The following is a 19,813-nucleotide window of genomic DNA, read 5'->3' as shown; positions in this document are numbered from 1 at the left end:
CTCCCTCACATAGCTAGATATTTCTTCAACATTTTAGTTGAATAAGCAAAGTGAAGAGTCAGGATGTGGCCAATGATACTACCACACAAGTGGCATACGCATTCAATGGCCTTCTGGCCTCTATTAATATAACAGTGGGATGAAAAGGTACTTACAGCTTCTGTGCTGGCATACACAAATATATGCACAAATATAGGGTTTTTTAAAGAAAAAAATCCCAAATTAATAAAAATCACCAAAGCAGGTGCAAAAATATTCATAATCATGAAAAGGGGGAAAACTTTTAAAATATTCTTTCTTGCAAGGACGAAATAAAAAAAATTTGATATCACTCTTCTGGAGCCCCTTTTTATGTGGCTGGGGGCAAGGTCAGCAAGATATACCCATTTCGAATATGATCTGTGGGCACCATACACTCTGGCCTCTATCTACTGTATGAAAGTGTCTGCACCATCATTTTATCTACTAAACCTTTTAATTTTGTACTGCCTTTGTGCCTGTGTCCTCTGAACTGGACAATGTCAGATAGAACATTGGCCTTTTGGCTTACGCAGACATCTCCTATGACACCCTTTCCCCATTCCATGAAAAGCTTAGGCTTCTGAAAAACTATTCTTCAACTCAACCAATGGGTTTAAAGTTCTCTGCCAAGTGGCAGGCTGATTCAGAGGGTGCATGCAGGCCAAGCCATATGTTACAGGCAGCTCCATTCTCTGAAACAGGGGAATTGCTGGGGAACTCAGATCACTCAGAAAATTTTACTGCACAGGTCCTCCTCGGTCTGGCCTCAGAACGGAACGGAAGGGGCAGGAACAAGTGCGGAACGAGTGGGGTACAGATTTTACCACACACCAAAGTCCCCATTCTGTTCCATTCCCCTCTCTTCCATGCCCATTCCGTTCAAGAGGGGGCAATTTTTGAGAACTGTTCAGAACAGTTCTCAAAAATCATCGCCTCTGGAACAGAATGGGCATGGAAGAGAGGGGAATGGAACAAGTGAGGGACTTCCTTGTGTGCGGTAAAATCCGTCCCCCACTCATTCCGTTCCGTTCTGAGGCCAACATTAGACCCCTGTGTGGTAAAGTCCAGAGAAATGCTTGCTGACACCTCCCCAGAATTTGACACCTGAGCCAATAGCTTCACTTTGATTAATGGTAGGAGTGGCCCTGACTTTCAAATGTGCTTCTCAATGCATTACTTAGACATGTGATGCAGGAAGTGTAAAACAACATCTTGTGGCGCCATCCTCAATGTTGGTATGCCTACCAATTTAGCCTTCTAGCTTCAGTATGCTTGATGGCAGGTAAAAATGCATCATTTAGAAGAACCATGAAAGGAACTATATTAGCAGGAAATATTCCTTGCTCAAATATACAGAATTCTGTTCCAAAAAAGGTTAAGATATATATCCCTCTCACCCTTTTGTGAAGTGTTCAGCTAACAGAGCACTTTGGGGAGGGCTGTAAAATACATTTCTTTTTGATGCATAACTTCTTTTGAAATTACATCCAAATTACATAATTTTATGCACAAGCCTTCCAGAGAATGCTTCTGAGATCTCTCTAAAAGGACTGGTAATTTCCTTGGGCAGCTAAATTCAAAAATAATGGGTGCAAGCTCACCTTACTCCTGCCTCTTTCATTCTGACCATTAGGAAACATTACCATATTGAGAGAATGCTAAGAGGCCCTCCCCTTCATAGTTTCCTTAAACCCAAGAAATTTGGATTAGCACAATTTGGCCTTGACTTTGATAAGCTTTCTTTCTTTCTTTTTAATACACTGTAGTGTGTGCTGTAAGATGCTTAATTGAATTTAATAAATATGACATATTTGACACTGGCTGGGCTTTTTCACTTTAAGTCCATTTAGAAATGCAGATTGCATTCAATTTGAAACTGCTCTTTATGGAGAATGTGTTCAGTGAAGTCACTGGAGCAAGTTACGTAAATGAAATTGAGACATCTGTTTCATGTTCTTGAATACAGAAAAATCGAAAGGAGCATTAAAAGGAAAAGAACTTGTCAAGAATCTAAAGCACATTTGAGTTGTTTCTGGAATAGAAAAATATTTTGCATTCAAAGGTGTTACATTGCCACCCTTTCTATAGTAGTGTTATTAAATATTAGTACATATCCTTGGCACTTGTATTCAAAACGTCATTCTGAATGGAACTGAAGCTTGCAGAGTTATTTTTGTGGGATGTACCACCCCTGTTTCCACATATAAAATAGAATAACAGTTGGGATTCTATACCATGTAGGGGGGGAGCATAACTTGCCACTTATGCCATTCTGTCTTTGCTATTAACATTGGTATTAGTATTTTATCTAAACATTAATGGTGTTAGTAATTCATTTATATCCCATTCCCTTCCCCCAAAAAACTGGGTCTCAAAGTGATTTGCAACAATTAAAACAAATTCATTTAAAAAGACTTAAAAAAAAATAAGTTAAATACATAAAAAAATAGTTAAAATATAGTCAAACTACACATAGTATTAATATCATTTCAAACATATCCATAAAGGCAAAAGACAGAAATCAATAAAATGACAAGCTATTGAAAAACTCTTGCAGTCAATTCCTAAAAATTCTCAGAACAGGAACGTTTGACTTGTTTATGAAAGGATAGCAAGGTGGGGGCCATCTGAGCTGCCTTAGGATGCTGTCTGAACCTGCTTGAAATAGCAAGCACACACTCTTTGGGCCATTTAGTGGCTGGATTGGGTGTGGCGTAGGGTTGCCATAATTGTCCACTTTTACCAGGGACAAAATGTGGAACAAATTCAAGACCAAACTGTAGGACAACTGCAGGACAAAACTCAGCCCAAAATGTAGGACATTGAAGAAAAATGGTGGACCTTAAATGTCCTACATTTTGAGCTGAGTTTTGTCCTGCAGTTGCCCTACAGTTTGGTCTTGAATTTGTCCTACATTTTGTCCCTGGTAAAAGTGGACAATTATGGCAGCCCTAGGTGTGGGTGACCAGACAGGATCCAGGGATGCTTCTGCAGTGCAGAGCAAATAGGAGCTGTCTCTCTTTCCAGAGGGTACTATGGAAATCCAGGACTGGGCATTTCTCCATGCAGCAGCTGTGTGTTACCTGTCCCATTGCTCCTTCCACTAATAGCCAAAGGAGCATGCATCTGTCCTTTGCAGTGAGCTTTCAAGGTGGCATTGTGCAAGGAGCTGCTGGATAGCCCCTTGTGTGGTGATTTTAAAAGACATATGCATGCATAATTCTGGTCAACATAATTATTCATTATAATGATTTTAATGGTTTTTCTGTTTTAAATTATTTTTTATGCCACACTGAGTGCTATGTGAGGTGAAAAAGTAAGACCAAAAAGCAGTAAATGCACAAGTAAATGAGGAGTTGCTTGCTTGAAAACATTCCCCATTAATGCTATGAAACTGCATGTATCTAAAGGAAAAGAAACTTGCATTTTTTTTTACAGTTTTCCTGATTATTATTGCCAGCTGGAGATATCGTGAGAGAAAGCAGGGAACATTCCTTGATGATAGTTACAGATATCATGTCATTGTTACTCATGAGTAACTATATGTCAGCCAGCTCACTGAGGGTCAAAGCTGACATTAATGGAAATGCATATTCCCTGGATAAGCCTTTTTTTCGTCTCATACAAAGGAACTTCAATCAGTACATGAATCAGTGAATTGGCTTATTTATACCCCATTTTCCCCCAAGACTTGGACTCAAGGGGCTTACAGATTGAAAATTCAAGATGGTTTACATATTACAGACTCCTCAGAGATGTATGACTGAGCTGATGCTCACCCTTTAATGGTCACAAAACAAACCATGAAAAATGTAAGACATGTAGTTGAATAAAAGCATGACATAGTTTTTGTGGGGTTTTTGGGCTATGTGGCCATGTTCTAGAAGATTTTCTTCCTGACGTTTCACCAGCATCTGTGGCTGGCATCTTCAGAGAATGCTTGCCTGGAAAAAGTGGGTATATATATATATATATATATATATATATATATATACACACACACACACACACACACACACACACACACACACACACACACACACTGTGTGAGCCTGGGAATGCAGGAGTGATTTGCATGTGTATTGTTCTGTGCTGATGGCCAGCCTCAGGGTGGGAGGCTAATGCAAAAGAGGATTAGTGTCTGCTAATTGGTGATCATTATCTGCTGGGAAAGCCCCTGACTCTTGAGTGGTTTCCCATTTGCATTTGCTGAGTCCTTATTTTGCTATTCCTCAGGACTGGTAGCCAAATTTCTCAGTCCTTGTCAAGAAAATTCTGTGTTAGGTTCACCTTAGGGTCACCATGAATCAGAAATGACTTGAAGACATATAATAGCAACAGCAATATCAGATACTAATGATAATACTTTATTGGATGCATATTTAGGCACATCCAGGTGGTCATAATACCAAAGAACAAAGGGGCTATTTTGTTTTTAGGTGCAATTCTCTTGTCCTGCATGAGACCTCATCTTCTGGGGTTATTTATACTTTGATAATAATCTAGGATGAATCTGGGTTGATTCTCTGACCTCATTCACACTTGTGTTTTTTGCTAGGTAGATCCAGAGAAATTTGATGATACAGTACTGAAGTGAAGTTCCCACTATGTTTACCCTGATCAAATTTCTCTGTGGCAATTTAACCCTGTTGGAGTTCATTGCCATTTGTATCAATTTAAAATGAAGTTGCCATTTCGGTTGTTCTTGAGGTTTTTTTAAACTGCCAATCAAATGATGCACAACTACAGAGGGGGTTATGAAGTTGAGACTGCCATGGTCGCCTTAGTCGATGATCTCCGTCTGGGCATCAACAGGGGAAGTGTGACCTTGTTGGTGCTATTGGACATCTCAGCGGCTTTCGATACCATTGACCATGGTATCCTTCTGGAACGCCTGAGGGAGTTGGGTATCGGGGCACTGCGCTCCAGTGGTTCCATTCCTACCTCTCAGGCAGATTCCAGATGGTGCAGTTGGGGGACACTTGCTCCTCTAAGAGGGAACTGACATCTGGTGTCCCTCAGGGAGCTATTTTGTCCCCCACTTTGTTTAACATTTACATGAAACCGCTGGGAGAGACCATCTGGAGACACGGGGTGCGGTGTTACCAACATGCTGATGACACCCAAATATCTTTCTCTGTGTCTCCGACTGATGCAGTGACTAAGGATGGCATCTCTCCTCTGAATGCCTGCCTGGAGTTGGTAATGGGCTGGATGAGGGAAAACAAACTCAGTTTGAATCCAGAGAAAACGGAAGTACTGGTGATAGGTTCCCCAGGCCTGGGAAAGGAAATTTGTCTAAATGTCCTGATTGGGGTCATACGTCCCCTGAAGGACGAAGTTCGCAGTTTAGGAGTACTTCTGGACTCGTCCCTGCAATTGACATCTCAAGTGGATGCGACGGTCAGAAGTGCTTGCTATCAACTTCGGTTGATATGCCAACTGCGACCCTACCTCGGCCAAAGGGACCTTGAAACGGTGGTACATGCTCTGGTAACCTCTCGCTTGGATTTCTGTAATGCGCTCTGCATGGGGCAACCCTTGTACCAAGCCTGGAAGCTTCAGTTAGTACAAAATATGGCGGCCAGATTGGTCACCGGTGCTTCCAGGTTTGACCATATAACACCTATTCTGAAAGATCTGCACTGGCTGCCTATTCGTTTCCGAACGCAATACAAGGTGTTGGTTATTACCTATAAAGCCCTACATGGCTTGAGCCTGATTTACTTGAGGGACTGCATCTCCCCATATAATCCGCCCTGCACACTCAGAATAACCGGGAAGAACTTGCTGGAAATTCCACCTTCTAAATATGTTATTACTTCCCAGATGGCCTTCTCAGTAGCAGCACCACAAATCTGGAATAGTCTTCCCGTCGAGCTCCGTCTTATCACCCCCCTGGAAACATTTAAAAAGAGGCTTAAAACCTTCCTCTTCTGTCAAGCCTTCCCCCCTGGAAAATGAAGTTGTGTACTCTTGTATATTGTATTTAGTGCTCTTGGTTTTATCTATTTTATGATGTGTTTTCTAATTGGTTTTAAACTCTATGTAAACCGCTTTGATCTTTTGGAAAAGCGGTGCATAAATAAAATTTATCATCATCATCATCATCATCATCATTATCATCATCATCCTGTCTGGCGGACCCCCCCCCCCGAAAGCCTCTCAGAGCGGTTGTTCAGAGCAACTCAACAGGAGATTGAACCCTGATCTCTTGAGCTGTAGTCCAACACTCAAACCACTTCACCACACTGGATTTTCATCCTAAACCAGTTTTATTTAAGAATTTCCCTTTGATCATGAGGAATGGTGGAGGAAAGGCTGCCATCCAAAATCTTCTTTTCTGGTTTTACTTCAGAGTAAATCACCCTGCATCCAGCATCCCTTCCACTTCAGAAGCCTGGCTTGCTACATTCTCTCCCAATTTGCCCTTCAGTTTTTGGATCATATGAATTTAGCCACCCAAAGACATGGAATACTGAGATTCATCCACCACCTGATTCTGAAAATCTGCTCCGTTCTTGCATGTGTGAGAGGTTCGGCGTAGTGTCTGGGTCACATGGCAGGTGCAGGGGAGGGAGGAACAGAAGGGAGGGAGATGAGGAAGAGGAGAGGAGGACAGACACAGGGCAGGTGCGGTGGTGAGGAGGAGGAGAGAGGATGGACATGAAGGAGGAAGTAGGAAGAGGAGAAAGGAGGACATGGCGGTGAGGGCAGAGGAAGAGAAGGACAGGGGGAAGAGGAAGAAGAGAGGGAGAGAAGGAAGTCAGAGCGTGGTCTTGTGTGGTTTTATTTGTGAGGAAAGAGGAAAAAACAACTCCCAACCCCCATTCCACTGTTCAGTTGTTGTTGTTGTTTTAATTTCAAACAAATCATGCACACCTTTGTCATATTGACCATGTGAGCATTGGTACTGTTATTGTGACCATGCAATTGTAATGGTGTGCATAAACTGTCAAATTTTTTTTATTTTATTTTATTTTTTTTTTTTAAAGGGAACACTAATGATGTTCCTGGGAGAACCCCTCCCTGGCTTTGGCTGGGAGAGAGCAAAGGGATGGGTATGATCACCCTGTGCATTAACCTCTCCCTTCCTCGGCATTGAATTGAATCTCTAGTGTCCATTTGCAGATGGTAGAAAAAGACCAGTTCTTTTCAAAAGTACTGCAAAAATACCATTTTCTGAAAAACCCAGGTTAAGGGGGATTTGCACTAGGATCGCCTGAATTCCAGTCAGAAAAACCCAGTGCAATTATGAACAACCCCAATTTAAACTGGTTTGCAAACCAGTTTAAAATGTAGTGTGAACAACCCCTCTGTTATTTACACACATTGCGAATGCACCTGATTAAGGTTCTTGTTTGAGAGGCACATTAAATAACTCACTTAACCCAGAATAATTGATATTGGGTTCCCCCTAAGTTTTATTTTTAAAAATATCTGCATCATTGGTAGTGTGAATAAGTAATTTGAACAGACCCGAATACAGCCAGTATCCTGTTTACCTCTACTGAGGACAGCACAGCAGGGGAGTATACAAAGGAGCAGTCCATACTACAAAGGTCACATGATAGCAAAGCAAAGGGCAGAGGCAGGAGCGTAGTCACAAGGCAAGTCCAGAGGTCAGATAACCGGAGTTGTAATAAAGAAGATTAATACTGTGCTAATACAAATGCAGTTATGTAATGTGGTTCAATACTTCTGCACTAAAACCTTTTGAATGTTGTTTTCCTGTGTTCAGCATTGAAAGCTCTATTCAGACACTTAGTCCTGGTCCATAAGTATACTTTATTTTAATAATTATAGTAAAATATACTGTCAACCTATGGGTTGTGAATATTATTTAGTGGTACATGAGCAATCTGTTTTAATATGACAGAGGGGCTTTCATATTGGGAAGGTAGCAAATTATATTTCACTTCCAAGATGTATGGTTAACTCTTTTTAAATTAAACAGTCTAAGAATTAACTGCATATTATGAACATTGATACACATCAGTGGAACTGCTTTCATTCGCTACAGGCAATGCTTATGGAATCATATGGAATCATACAGATAGCTACTTAGAAATAATAAATAAATTATGTGGGTGTAGGAGTATAGGGGGAAGCCAGCATGGCTAGTGGTTTGCATGTTAGACTATGATTCTGAAGACCAAGGTTTGATTTCCAGCAGGGCCATAAAACTTACTAGGTGACCTTGGGCAAGTCACATGCTCAGGGGAAGGCCAATGCAAATGTCTTCTGAATAAATCTTGCCAAGAAAACCCCATGACAGCCTCAGGGAGGGGAAATTTCCATCTAAGTTTAAACAAGCAGTCGTCAAACCCTCCCTTGACCCCCTGATAAGAAATAACTACAGGCCAGTCTCTTTATTACCACTCTTGGGCAAGGTGATCAAGAGGACAGTTGCCCTCCAACTCAAAGCTGTCTTGGATGAAGTCAATTCTCTGGCTTCAGGGCAGGATACGGAGTCGAGATAGCCATGGTCACCTTGGTCGATGATCTCCATCTGGGCATTGAGAGGGGAAGGGTGACCCTGTTGGTGCTCTTGGACATCTCAGCGGCATTCGATACCATTGATCACGGCATCCTTCTGGAACACCTGAGAGTGTTAGGTATTGGGAGCATTGTGCTCCAATGGCTCTGTTCCTATCTCTCAGGTACATTCTAGATGGTGATGCTGGGGGACAGCTGTTCTTGTAAAAGAGAGCTGATATCTGGCATCCCTCAAGGTGCCATTCTGTCCCCCATGCTGTTTAACATTTACATGAAGATGCTGGGAGAGATCATCTGGAGAATGGGGCATGGTGTTATCAGTATGCTGATGATACCCAAATCTTTTTCTCTATGTCTCCGACTGTTGCAGTGACCAAGGATGGCGTCTCCCCTCTGAATACCTGCCTTGAGTCAGTAATGAGCTGGATGAGGGAAAACAAACTCAGGTTGAATCCAGAGAAAACAGAGGTATTTACGATAGGAATCCCTGGTCCAGGAATGGAGATTTGCCAACCAGTCCTGGATGGGGTTGCACTTCCCCTAAAGGATGAAATTTGCAGTTTGGAAGTGCTCCTGGACCTGTCTCTACAGCTGAAATCTCAAGTGGAGGCGGTGGCCAGGAGTGCATGGTACCAACTTCGGCTGATACATCAACTGCGTCCCTACCTGGACCAAAAGGACCTTGAACCAGTGGTACTTGCACTGGTAATCTCTCATTTAGATTTCTGTAATGCACTCTACATGGGGCTACCTTTGTAGCAAGTTCAGAAGCTTCAATTCATCCAGAATGCAGCAGCCAGATTGGTCACAGGAACATCTAGATCAGACCATATCACACCAGTGCTCAGATCTTTACACTGTCTATCAATTAGCTTCCGGGCGCAATACAAAGTGTTGGTTATTACCTTTAAAGCCCTACATGGCTTGGGTCCGAGTTACTTGAGGGAATGCCTCTCCCTACACAATCCGCCCTGTGCTCTCAGAACATCAGGGAAGAATCTACTTGATTATCCAAAAGCAAGATTAATAACAACTTCCCACAAGGCATTTACTGCTGTGGCATCCAAATTGTGGAACAACTTACCGGAAGAGATCCATCTTATCACCACCTTGGAAGCTTTCAAGAGAGCACTCAAGATGGATCTCTTCTGGCAGGCCTACCCAACCGACCTACTATAACCAACCCAGAAAGAATCCCACCCCAACTGTAATAAGACGGAAACAGACGAGCCAGTCTTTTTAGTAATGCTGTGATTTTATTGGATATATTGTAATATGTATGTTTTTATCTTATGCTGTGATCCCGCCTTGATCCGCAGGGAGAGGCGGGAAATATAAATAAAGAAGTTATTATTATTTATTATTATATGTTACAGAACAACAACAACAACAAATATTACAAGCTCACTATATTATGGCAGCATGACTTGGCAATGAGTTGTTTTCAATGGTGGACTACAGGATGCAAGAGTATTCTCATATCTAAAGCAGCAGGAAAGCACTTTATATATGTATTTTCCACATGCATTTAATATGGGATTCCAAACAATGTCTACTTACAAATACATTTACACGTAACACTGTATCTACTGTAACATTCTTGTAAATTCAGTTGAAGCTATCCAAGTGGCAGAGATGCCTGCTCATACGTCACTTTCATTCTTGCAATGTTTTCATTTCTTTGACTATGAAACCAGTGACATTCTTTGACTAAAACATTGACATGGTGCCTTCCAGGTAATCGATGTGTTCAGGGTTTTAGCCCAAGCATCAAAGGGTTTATTATAGAACTATGTCTCCTAAATAGATTGAACATCTTGATAGCCTTTTTAAAGTATAGACTGAAATCAAGAGAAAATTAATTGCTGGTGACATGGAAGCCACCAGCTGTCAATAAAACCAATGGTATTAGTGGCTTCTGTTGAAGCTAGCAATAATATGTTAACACGTGCCAAATGACTTAATCATGTTAAGCTGCAATGAAGGATGAAATCAGCACTGGAATAGTTTGGCAGTTGTCATATCTTGATACCTGATTTAACATGTTACATAGCTTTTTGCTTCTTAAACACATCAAGAAATTATTGTGACATTAAAACAAAATCAAAACAGAAGTTAACATTCTCAACTGAATACCTCAGTGGTCCCCAAACTGTGCCCTTTAAGAGACTGTAGACTTCAGCTCCCAGAAGCTTCAACCATGTTGGCCAATCGTCTGGGATTCTGAGAGCTGAAGTCCAAAATCTCTTAAAGGGCACAGTTTGGGGACTACTGCCTTAGCTGAACCTCAGGTGTCTAAACTTTAAGCCAACTCACTTATTGTGTTTGGATTGATTTTAATAAAACATATTTTAAATTACTCACACAACAATATATTGATGGCTTTTATTTCTTCCTTTTAGACTCAGCCTTAGAAGGTGTGACTGATAAGCCAATATTGGATTGCTGTGCCTGTGGAACTGCTAAATATAGGCTTACCTTCTATGGAAACTGGTCAGAGAAGTCACATCCAAAAGATTATCCACGTGAGTTTTTTGTTTACCAATAGTAGAATACTCAATGCTTATAATTCCCATGTTTTCACATTTTACATTTGAACAAGGCAGCCTAGAATCAGCATCCAAGTAAATGTGATGGGGTTGATATCGGATCATGATCTTTCATCTGTTCTCATTTGTAATGCTGCCCCATTAAGATAGGGATGAACTAGAAATTAGTGATCTCCAAATGTTTTTGAATTTCACAACTCCCCTCAGCCCAAGCCAGCATAACAGTTGTCAGGAATTATTGGAGTTGTAGTTCAAAATAGCTTTGTGTCAGATGCCGGGTACTCCTTAACTGGAAATATTGCTCTTGAATCCTCCAAAATGGCATGACATCACCTTGGTTTGGAAAAAAAAATATAGCAGCTACAGCAGCACATTGTAAGCCTCTGGAGAAGACCAAGTGGAGCACTACAGTCTGAAGGACTCCGGAGTGTACTCATCCTATCTGATATTGTCAGACACAATTACTCTAATCAAGGTTCATCTGTGTCTATGGTTCACATTATAGCAGTAGTATCATCTGGGAAAATACTATATCCACTTCTTTTTCCAGTCTCGGACACAAGATGTCTAACAAATATTAAAACAGATACAATTTTAAAAATTACACCATACAAAAATTAAACATTTAGGCTGCCATTCTGCTCATTTATGACATTATAAGCATGGCATCAGGGTTTGAGTGTTGGATCATGGCTCTAGAGACCAGGGTTTGATTCCCAGTTCAGCCATGGAGCCCACTGGGAGACCTTGGGCAAATCACATGCTCTCAGTCTCAGGGAGAGGCAATGGTAAACCTCCTCTGAACAAATCTTGACATGAAAACCCCATGATAGGGTTGCCTTAGGGTTGCCATAAGTTGGAAATGACTTGAAGTCATATGACTCACACAACATGCAAGGTAGACTTGCGAATTTTGCTATTCATGTTTATGATTTGTGGCACCATTGCCACAATCTCAAAAGTCCACTAAAATCCATTTTAAATCCAGGCAGCCACAACAACTGAAGGACTTCTGTGGTGCTGGTGAGTGAAGGAATGTTGCCTCCATCCTGAATTTCACATTAGAGGTTTTGGACTGAGAAGAGGTACAAAGAGATTCTATCTGAGCCTATTTGTGTGGCAGAGATGACAGTAGCATCTAGTCATTGGGGCACTGCATGCAGTCCAGGTTTTATATTAACACAGAAGGAGCTAATCAAGGTGCTGAAATCTATTCCCCAAAGAGGTTCGGTCATTTAGATAGCTTCTTTATAGTTCTGGTCAAAACCTGGAGCAGATTCACATCCCACTGACATAAAAGCCTCCTGCCACCAACCCTTTCAATTTTGTAGTGCTTTGCTCAATTTATTTTGATTTACTATTCAGATCTCACAGTTGATCTATAAATATTGGCTTCACTACATGGACAATGAAACCAACCAAGTGACCTTGAATTTTGAGTCAGATTTATTTTCTCTTTAATAAAGATCACACAATGGACAACATATTACTGAAGTTTAAAGGCTTTGTGTCTAATTTTATTCTTTAATATTGCAATGTCCCCATGTGGCATACTGACATTCATGGCACCAGAACTTTGTCTGTACTTGATATTTGATACAGTCTACATAGATTTTTGTCTCAACTTTATTAAGCTGAATGCTACCTAGTTCAAATATAGAGCTGTGCATGTTAATAAAAGAGTTTATATTGACATATTAAAATTTGTGGCTAGAATTTGCAGCTGTGAAGCTAAGGTTGCAGAACAAATTAACCTAATTGGCTATTCTCACAGCTGAGACTGTATAGGGAGTGTGGGTACAGGGGAGTATTTTGACGCAAAATATCTATCAAGTTTATGGTCTGGGCCTTTTGGCTATATTGATGAATCTTATAAATAGATGAAATTATTTTGCTACTTCATCAGCATTTTTCTTAATTGTGTGGGTATCTTCTGTTGCTATGTTTGCTTGCTGTTTTGGGAAACATAAATATAAAATCTATCTGGATGCATCATTTTTATTAAGCTAGTCAAAATGGCAGACAAAAACGTGCTGGCTTTCTAGGCCATCTGGAAAAGCAATCAGCTTTCTTGCTCCCAGCATTCCTAGGGGTTGCTCCAAGTGAAATCTAAAACCACTGTTTTACTTGTTAGAATAGAGTTCAACACCACACTGCCTACAGGCTGCATGCTGTTTACCCATCTATTTGTGAAACCCCCAGAGAATCACCTTTCCATGTTTGTTTCATATTAAAATATGAGAATAATGTTCTTGGAATATTCCAAGAAGTGCAACTTATTTTAAAATCAGATTAGGTACCTCATCCATTTTTGAGTGAAAAAGGGGAAAATTAAACTAGAAGTGGACTTCACACCATATCTGGGTTACACTGGGAGGCAGTATGTGACCTATATTGGCCATGCTGTTTAGGAAACAGGAGTAGTAAGTAGTCCAAGATGTCCTCAGACTAACAACACTGATGCTTACATATCTACATGAATCAGTCTCTCATCCCTTGTTCGTTTTTGGAAAATATAAGTTCTTCTTCGTGGTCTCTGCGAATCATACAAATGGGTTTCACTGCGCCTGCGCAGTGCTGTTCGGAACCTAGTGGAATCACTGGGCAGAGTTTACTCTGCAACATATTGAAACTTTTTGGCGGTAACTCCGCCCACCCGTTATAAGGCCCCTGCCTTCCCGCTCTTTTCCCCAGTTCCTTTTTTCCGCCGCGCTAGCTGCTTCAGAGGAACCTTCGCTTGCTTTGCTTGCTTGGAATCACTTTCGTTTTTGACCATTCTTTGTCTCCCGCCCCTGGTAACTTCGGACCTTCGGACTGTTGACCTCGTTTTCGGATCTCCCATCGACTTGGCGACTTTGAAATGCCTGCGGCTTTCAAGAAGTGCGACATTTGCAAGGGCAAGATGCCCGTTCAGGACCCGCACTCCACCTGCCTGCTTTGCCTTGGTCCAAGCCACGACCCCAAGGCCTGCGCACTCTGCAGATCCCTCTCTTCCCAGGCCCGGAAAAACCGTGAGTCCCGGCTTACTTCGGCGATTGCCCTGGGGAAATTGCAAGAAAGGGGTCCGCGGTCTTCTTCTGTCCCGCCTCTGCCGCCCCCCGCTTCATCTTCTCGGGCAAGTGTCTCCAGCGTGGGATCGGGGAGAGCCGCCATCCCCAGCGTGGTGTGTGTCCCGGCCGGGACTCCTTCCACCACCTCCGATGTGGCCCGTGGCTCCAAACCGCCCAGTGCCACCGACAAACCCTCCAAGCGCCCCCATAAGTCATCGGGGACTGAGGGTACCGAACGGGCCTCCAAGCCAAAGGAGGGATCGGAGGGCCCCCGTTCCAAGGAGGCTCCCAAACCGGAGGTCCATCTCGCCTCGCCTTCGTCCTCCAAGGCATCCAAGGGACCACGGCATGCGATGCCTAGCGAGCATACCGAACCGGTTCAAGGAGCAAGGTCCCCGAGGCCTTCATCATCGACACCGACTGCTGTCCTCCTGGACCTCCCGGACAACCCGTTCTTCCCATCGGAGGAGACTCCCAAGCCTGGGAAGAAGAGGCACCATGACAAGGCTGACCGTGATCCGGCCCCTAAAAAGGCCAAGCCCTCCAAGGATCGGCCCACCACCGACCCGCCGAGGGCAAAGGACAAGGAGCGCTCCCACTCCAGACAGGCCCGCGCCTCCGCCTTGCCAGCTCCATACCAGGAGCCGACGCTGGTAGACCAGGGGACCCCGGTTACATCCCTGCCTCCCCCGGCCTTGGACTTCATCCACGGGACGGGTGACGCCCCTCGCTCTCCTGTTCATCGGTCTCCTTCCCATCCGGCGACCGATGATGAAGGTCACTTGGCCCACATACAGGGGATCCCGGACCTCTTTTATGACGTGCAGTCGCGCCGCTACTACATGTCGGTGCCGGAGGACAGAGCCCTGAGGGAGTTCACCAGGCTGAACCCCCACCCCGTAGACCGAGCCGACCCGGCCAGATCGGTTCCCACCGTGTCGGTCTACGAGAGGTCATCATCGCCGTCCCGTAGACGCGAGAGGTCGCCGTCTCCACTTCATACTCGTGAGAGGTCGCCGTCCTCATCCCGCAGACGCTCCCGATCGTCAGTGGACTTCGCCCGCCCGAGATCCCAGGTCAGGGTGACGGACCCCCTCTCCTCCGACCTGGATTCTGAAGACGAGCCGCTGCCACCTTCGGAGGCACCCTCGGACGAGGATGTCCTCTCGGGTTCGGCCTCCCCTCAGAGGATGCACAACCCAGGGCCGTCTTCGCCGTCGGACGACATCAGGGCCTTCACAGAACACGTGGTCAGGATGTCACGGGCCCTTGACATCGAGCTCGCAGCCGTGGGGGACGACGCAGAGGACCCGGTCGAGCGTAGGGTGCATGGACGGGTCCCCACTCCGCCATGCCTTCCTCTCCTTCCTTCTCTCCAGACCATCGTGAAAAGGTCCTGGGATGCTCCGGCCGCCCTATCGGCACCCTCCCGCAAGGTCCAATCCCTCTATAGGGTCGCCCCGGCGAGTTGCTCCTGGTTGGCAGAACACCCCAGACCAAACTCGGCCATTGTGGAGGGAGCCCAGCACAGCTTCGTTCCGAAGCAGGCTACTTCCCCTGTCGACAAAGAGGCAAAGAAAATTGATGGACTGGCAAAAAAGGCTTACTCGGCTTCGGCTCTTGGGGTCAAGGCCGCCAACTACACCGCCTGCATGGGGGCCTACATCCAAACCCTCATGGAACGGATCTCTCCCATGGTTCCGGACGTCCCAGATGACATCCAGAGGCAGCTGGTGGAGATCAGAGACGAGGCGCACTCCATCGGAAGCTGGCTAATCACCACTTCCAGGAACATGGCGGACTGCTCCGGGAGGTCCATGTCAGCTGCCATGGCTCTTCGGCGCCACGCGTGGCTCAGGGCCTCCGACCTCAACCCGACGGTTAGAGCGGCCATTGAGGACATGCCGCTCGACGGGACCGGCCTCTTCCACGCCGAGACCGACGACCGCCTGAACCGCAAGTTCAGGATGAAGGCGGCGGCGAAGAAGCACGGCATGTCCTCAGCACCGGCTTCTCCGTTCCGGAAGCGACAGCGCCCGTGGCAGCCGCAAGGTCAGTCACAAGGGACCTTCTCCCGGGACCGACAGCCCCAGCACCAAGGCTCTCAGAGACAGCGCTTCCCTTCACAGTCTTCCTCCTCCTCTGGCCGTCGCACCTTCCCGCCTCGGTACCGCAAGTCCCGCCGGCAGGATACCGACCAGGGGAAGAAGAGAGCCTGAAGGGACGCAGCGCGCTTCGTCTCCCCTTCACCCCTCTTCTTTTTGGACATCTTGAGGCCCTATGTTAACGCCTGGGCATCTATAACATCGGACTCGTGGGTTCTTAACATCGTCCGTAGGGGTTATGCCCTCGAGTTCCAAGAGCTCCCTCCAACTGGAGTCTTCATGTCCACTCCCCCTTCGGACACCCTTCTCGACGAAGTGCGCACCTTGCTTTGTAAGGGGGCAATCTCCCCTTTGCCGCCCGACCAACATCCTCGGGCCTTTTTCTCCAGGTACTTCACCGTACCTAAAGCAGATGGTGGCGTTAGGCCCATCCTGGACTTGAGACAAGTGAACTTCTTTTTGAACTACCGTCGCTTCCGAATGGTAACCTTGGCCTCCATTCTGCCTCTCCTCCACCAGGGCCTGTGGTTCGCGACTGTCGACCTGAAGGACGCCTATTTCCACATCGGGATCCGAGAATCCCACCGGAGATTCCTCGCCTTCGCTGTCGGCTCCGACTCGTACCACTACAACGTGCTCCCGTTCGGCTTGGCCACGGCCCCACGAGTCTTCACGAAGTGCATGGCACCGGTGGTGGCATACCTTCATCAGAAGGGCTTCTTGGTTTTTCCCTACCTGGACGACTGGCTGTTTGCAGCCGAATCCCAGGAAGAGCTACACGAGGCAGTCTCATTCGCCTTGCACCTCTTCGATTCCCTCGGGCTGGTGGTCAACAAGGAAAAGTCCCACTTCACGCCGACCAGACAGGTCAAGTTCATCGGGGCCATCCTCGACTCCGACAACTGCCTAGCCTTCCTTCCTCCGGACCGGTTTCAGGCCCTGGCTACGTCCCTCAGGCCGTGCATCTCACACAGAAGGATAAGAGCCAGAGACGTCCAAGTCGCCCTGGGCCACATGGCATCGACGACATTCGTCACCCCCTGGGCGAGACTGCGTCTTCGTCCTCTCCAATCCTGGTTCCTCTCCGTCTTCTTTCCGTTGGAGGACCCACCTTCAAAGTGGCTCACGGTACCCAGACCTATAGCCGCTTCCCTCAGATGGTGGCTAGACGGCTCCAACGTCTGCGCCGGGATGCCTTTCCATCAGCCCCAGACACAGCTGACGCTGACGACCGATGCATCCCTGGAGGGATGGGGCGCCCACCTGCTCGACCTTGTCGTCAAGGACAGGTGGTCCGCACAACACAAGCTCCTCCACATCAACGCTTTGGAGATGCTCGCAGTGGAGAAGGCTTTGAGGGCATTCGAGTTTGCTGTCTCAGGAAGAGTGGTCCTCCTGAGAACAGACAACACCACCGTGATGTACTACATCAACAAGCAAGGTGGTACCAGGTCCAGGACCCTGCTCGACCTCACGCTCCGCATCTGGGATTGGTGCATCCAAAGACGTGTCCTCCTCCAGGCGATTCACCTTCCCGGGGAGGACAACGAGCTGGCAGACCGCCTCAGCAGATCTCCATCGGTGTGCCACGAGTGGAGGCTCCATCCCGAGACGGTCCGCGACCTCTTCGATCGGTGGGGAACCCCCCGGATCGACCTCTTCGCGACCAGCTGGAACAGCCACTGTCCCCAGTTCTGCTCCAGGAAGCGATTCGACGGATCCCTTGGAGACGCATTCGCTTTCCTTTGGACGGGGGAGCTCCTCTACGCCTTCCCTCCGTTCCCTCTTATCGTCAGGGTGGTGTCCAAAATGACAACGGACCGCTCGCAGGCGATCCTGATCACCCCGTGGTGGCCGAGACAACCGTGGTTCGCATCCCTTCTCCACCTCTCCGGGAGATGCTTCCTCCGCCTCGACCCCCGTCCGGACCTGCTGTCGATCCAGGACGGACGAATTCTCCACCCGGACATCGAGAGCCTGCCGCTGGTGGCCTGGAAGATCCGGCCCTGACCGCCTTGCCTGAATCGGTTAGGACGGTGATCCTGGCTGCCAGAAAACCTTCCACCCAGCGTTCTTATGCCCTGAAATGGAGGAGATTTTGCCTCTTCCTGGACCAGAAGGGCTTGTCTCCTGTGCAGGTTTCCACTCCAGTGGTGCTGGAGTTTTTGATGGCGCTTTTGGAGGGAGGGCTGTCCCTCACATCCATCAAAGGCTACCTTTCTGCCATTTGTGCTAAATATCAGTTCGGGGGGAGGGTGTCTTTCTTTAAGGATCCCTTGGTGAAGGGCTTTCTGAAGGGTTGTGCCAACCTATATCCTCCTGTGTCGGTACCAACACCGGCTTGGAGTTTGGAGTCGGTACTGTCCGCTCTCCAATCCAAGCCCTTTGAACCCATGGCCACAGCGGACTTGAGACTGTTGACTTGGAAAACCGCTTTCCTTGTGGCCATCACCTCTGCCCGTCGTGCGGGCGAACTCTGTGCCTTACGGAGGGACCAACCATTCCTGAGGTTCCACAAGGACAAGGTGGTCCTCCGTATGGACATCACCTTCTTGCCAAAGGTGGTGTCTGCCTTCCACATGTGCCAGGACATTGTGTTGCCCACTCTAGCATCCGATCCGACGTCGGATGAGGAGCGACGCCTGCACTCCCTTGATGTCAGGAGGGCGCTGGCGTTTTACCTGGACAGAACTGCTGCCTCCAGCCGGTCCGAGAGACTCTTTCAATGCTACTCGGAACCGAAGAAGGGGTTGCCCGTGTCTACGCAGAGGTTCTCCAAATGGGTGGCTAGTACCATCCACCTCTGCTATGAACTGCTGGGCAAACCTCTCCCTGACAGGGTTCGGTCACATTCCACAAGGGCTGTGGCGGCATCCTCAGCATTCCTGTCTGGGATTCCTTTGGAGGATGTCTGTAAGGCTGCTGTCTGGTCCCAACCCCTCACCTTTATTAAGCATTACAGGTTGGACACCAGGGCCATCCGAGACGCAGCTTTCGGGAGGGCTGTGTTGGTCTCGGGGTTGCATTGATTGCACTACTGATGTATTTGTGTTATACAGTTTACACTGTTTATACTGTTGAATGTTGATTTGCACAAGTCTTACGGGATCGGTCTTGCATGACCTCTGTTCCCTTCTCAGGTTCAGCAAACTTATTGCTATTTTATCTGTGCATGAACAAAAGACTGACTCTTTATGGTTCAGGGTGTTTATTTATAATAAATACACCTTTGGTTTACCATAGCTTTGGTCTCAGGACACTCCCTCCGCCACATACCTAAGCTTGTCAGTCTAAACCCATTTGTATGATTCGCAGAGACCACGAAGAAGAAGGACAGGTTGCTTACCTGTAACGGTATTTCTTCGAGTGGTCATCTGCGAATACATACAAATCCCACCCGTCCATCCCCTCAGTGTCCTGCTCTCATTGGCTCTCTTCCTTCGCCTGCTTGGCGGAAAAATTGCGGAACTGGGGAAAAGAGCGGGAAGGCAGGGGCCTTATAACGGGTGGGCGGAGTTACCGCCAAAAAGTTTCAATATGTTGCAGAGTAAACTCTGCCCAGTGATTCCACTAGGTTCCGAACAGCACT

At 46.4% G+C, this 19,813-nt stretch overlaps 1 protein-coding gene across 1 annotated transcript in view; it reads left to right on the top strand.

Moving 5' to 3' along the window:
* LOC149314495 (spondin-1) overlaps positions 1-19,813 on the top strand; it is a 437,456-nt gene that overhangs the window by 121,444 nt on the left and 296,199 nt on the right. Inside the window, exon 5 of the mRNA XM_089521249.1 lies at positions 10,923-11,045. Coding sequence (XP_089377375.1) covers positions 10,923-11,045 — 123 coding nt within the window. The remainder of the gene's footprint in view (positions 1-10,922; positions 11,046-19,813) is intronic.

The sequence above is a fragment of the Sceloporus occidentalis genome, unplaced genomic scaffold (genome assembly GCF_023333645.1).
Source record: "Sceloporus occidentalis isolate IW3139 unplaced genomic scaffold, rSceOcc1.0.p SCAF_4, whole genome shotgun sequence".
NCBI classification, from domain to species: Eukaryota; Metazoa; Chordata; class Lepidosauria; order Squamata; family Phrynosomatidae; genus Sceloporus; species Sceloporus occidentalis.
This window is presented reverse-complemented; position numbering and strand designations above follow the sequence as displayed.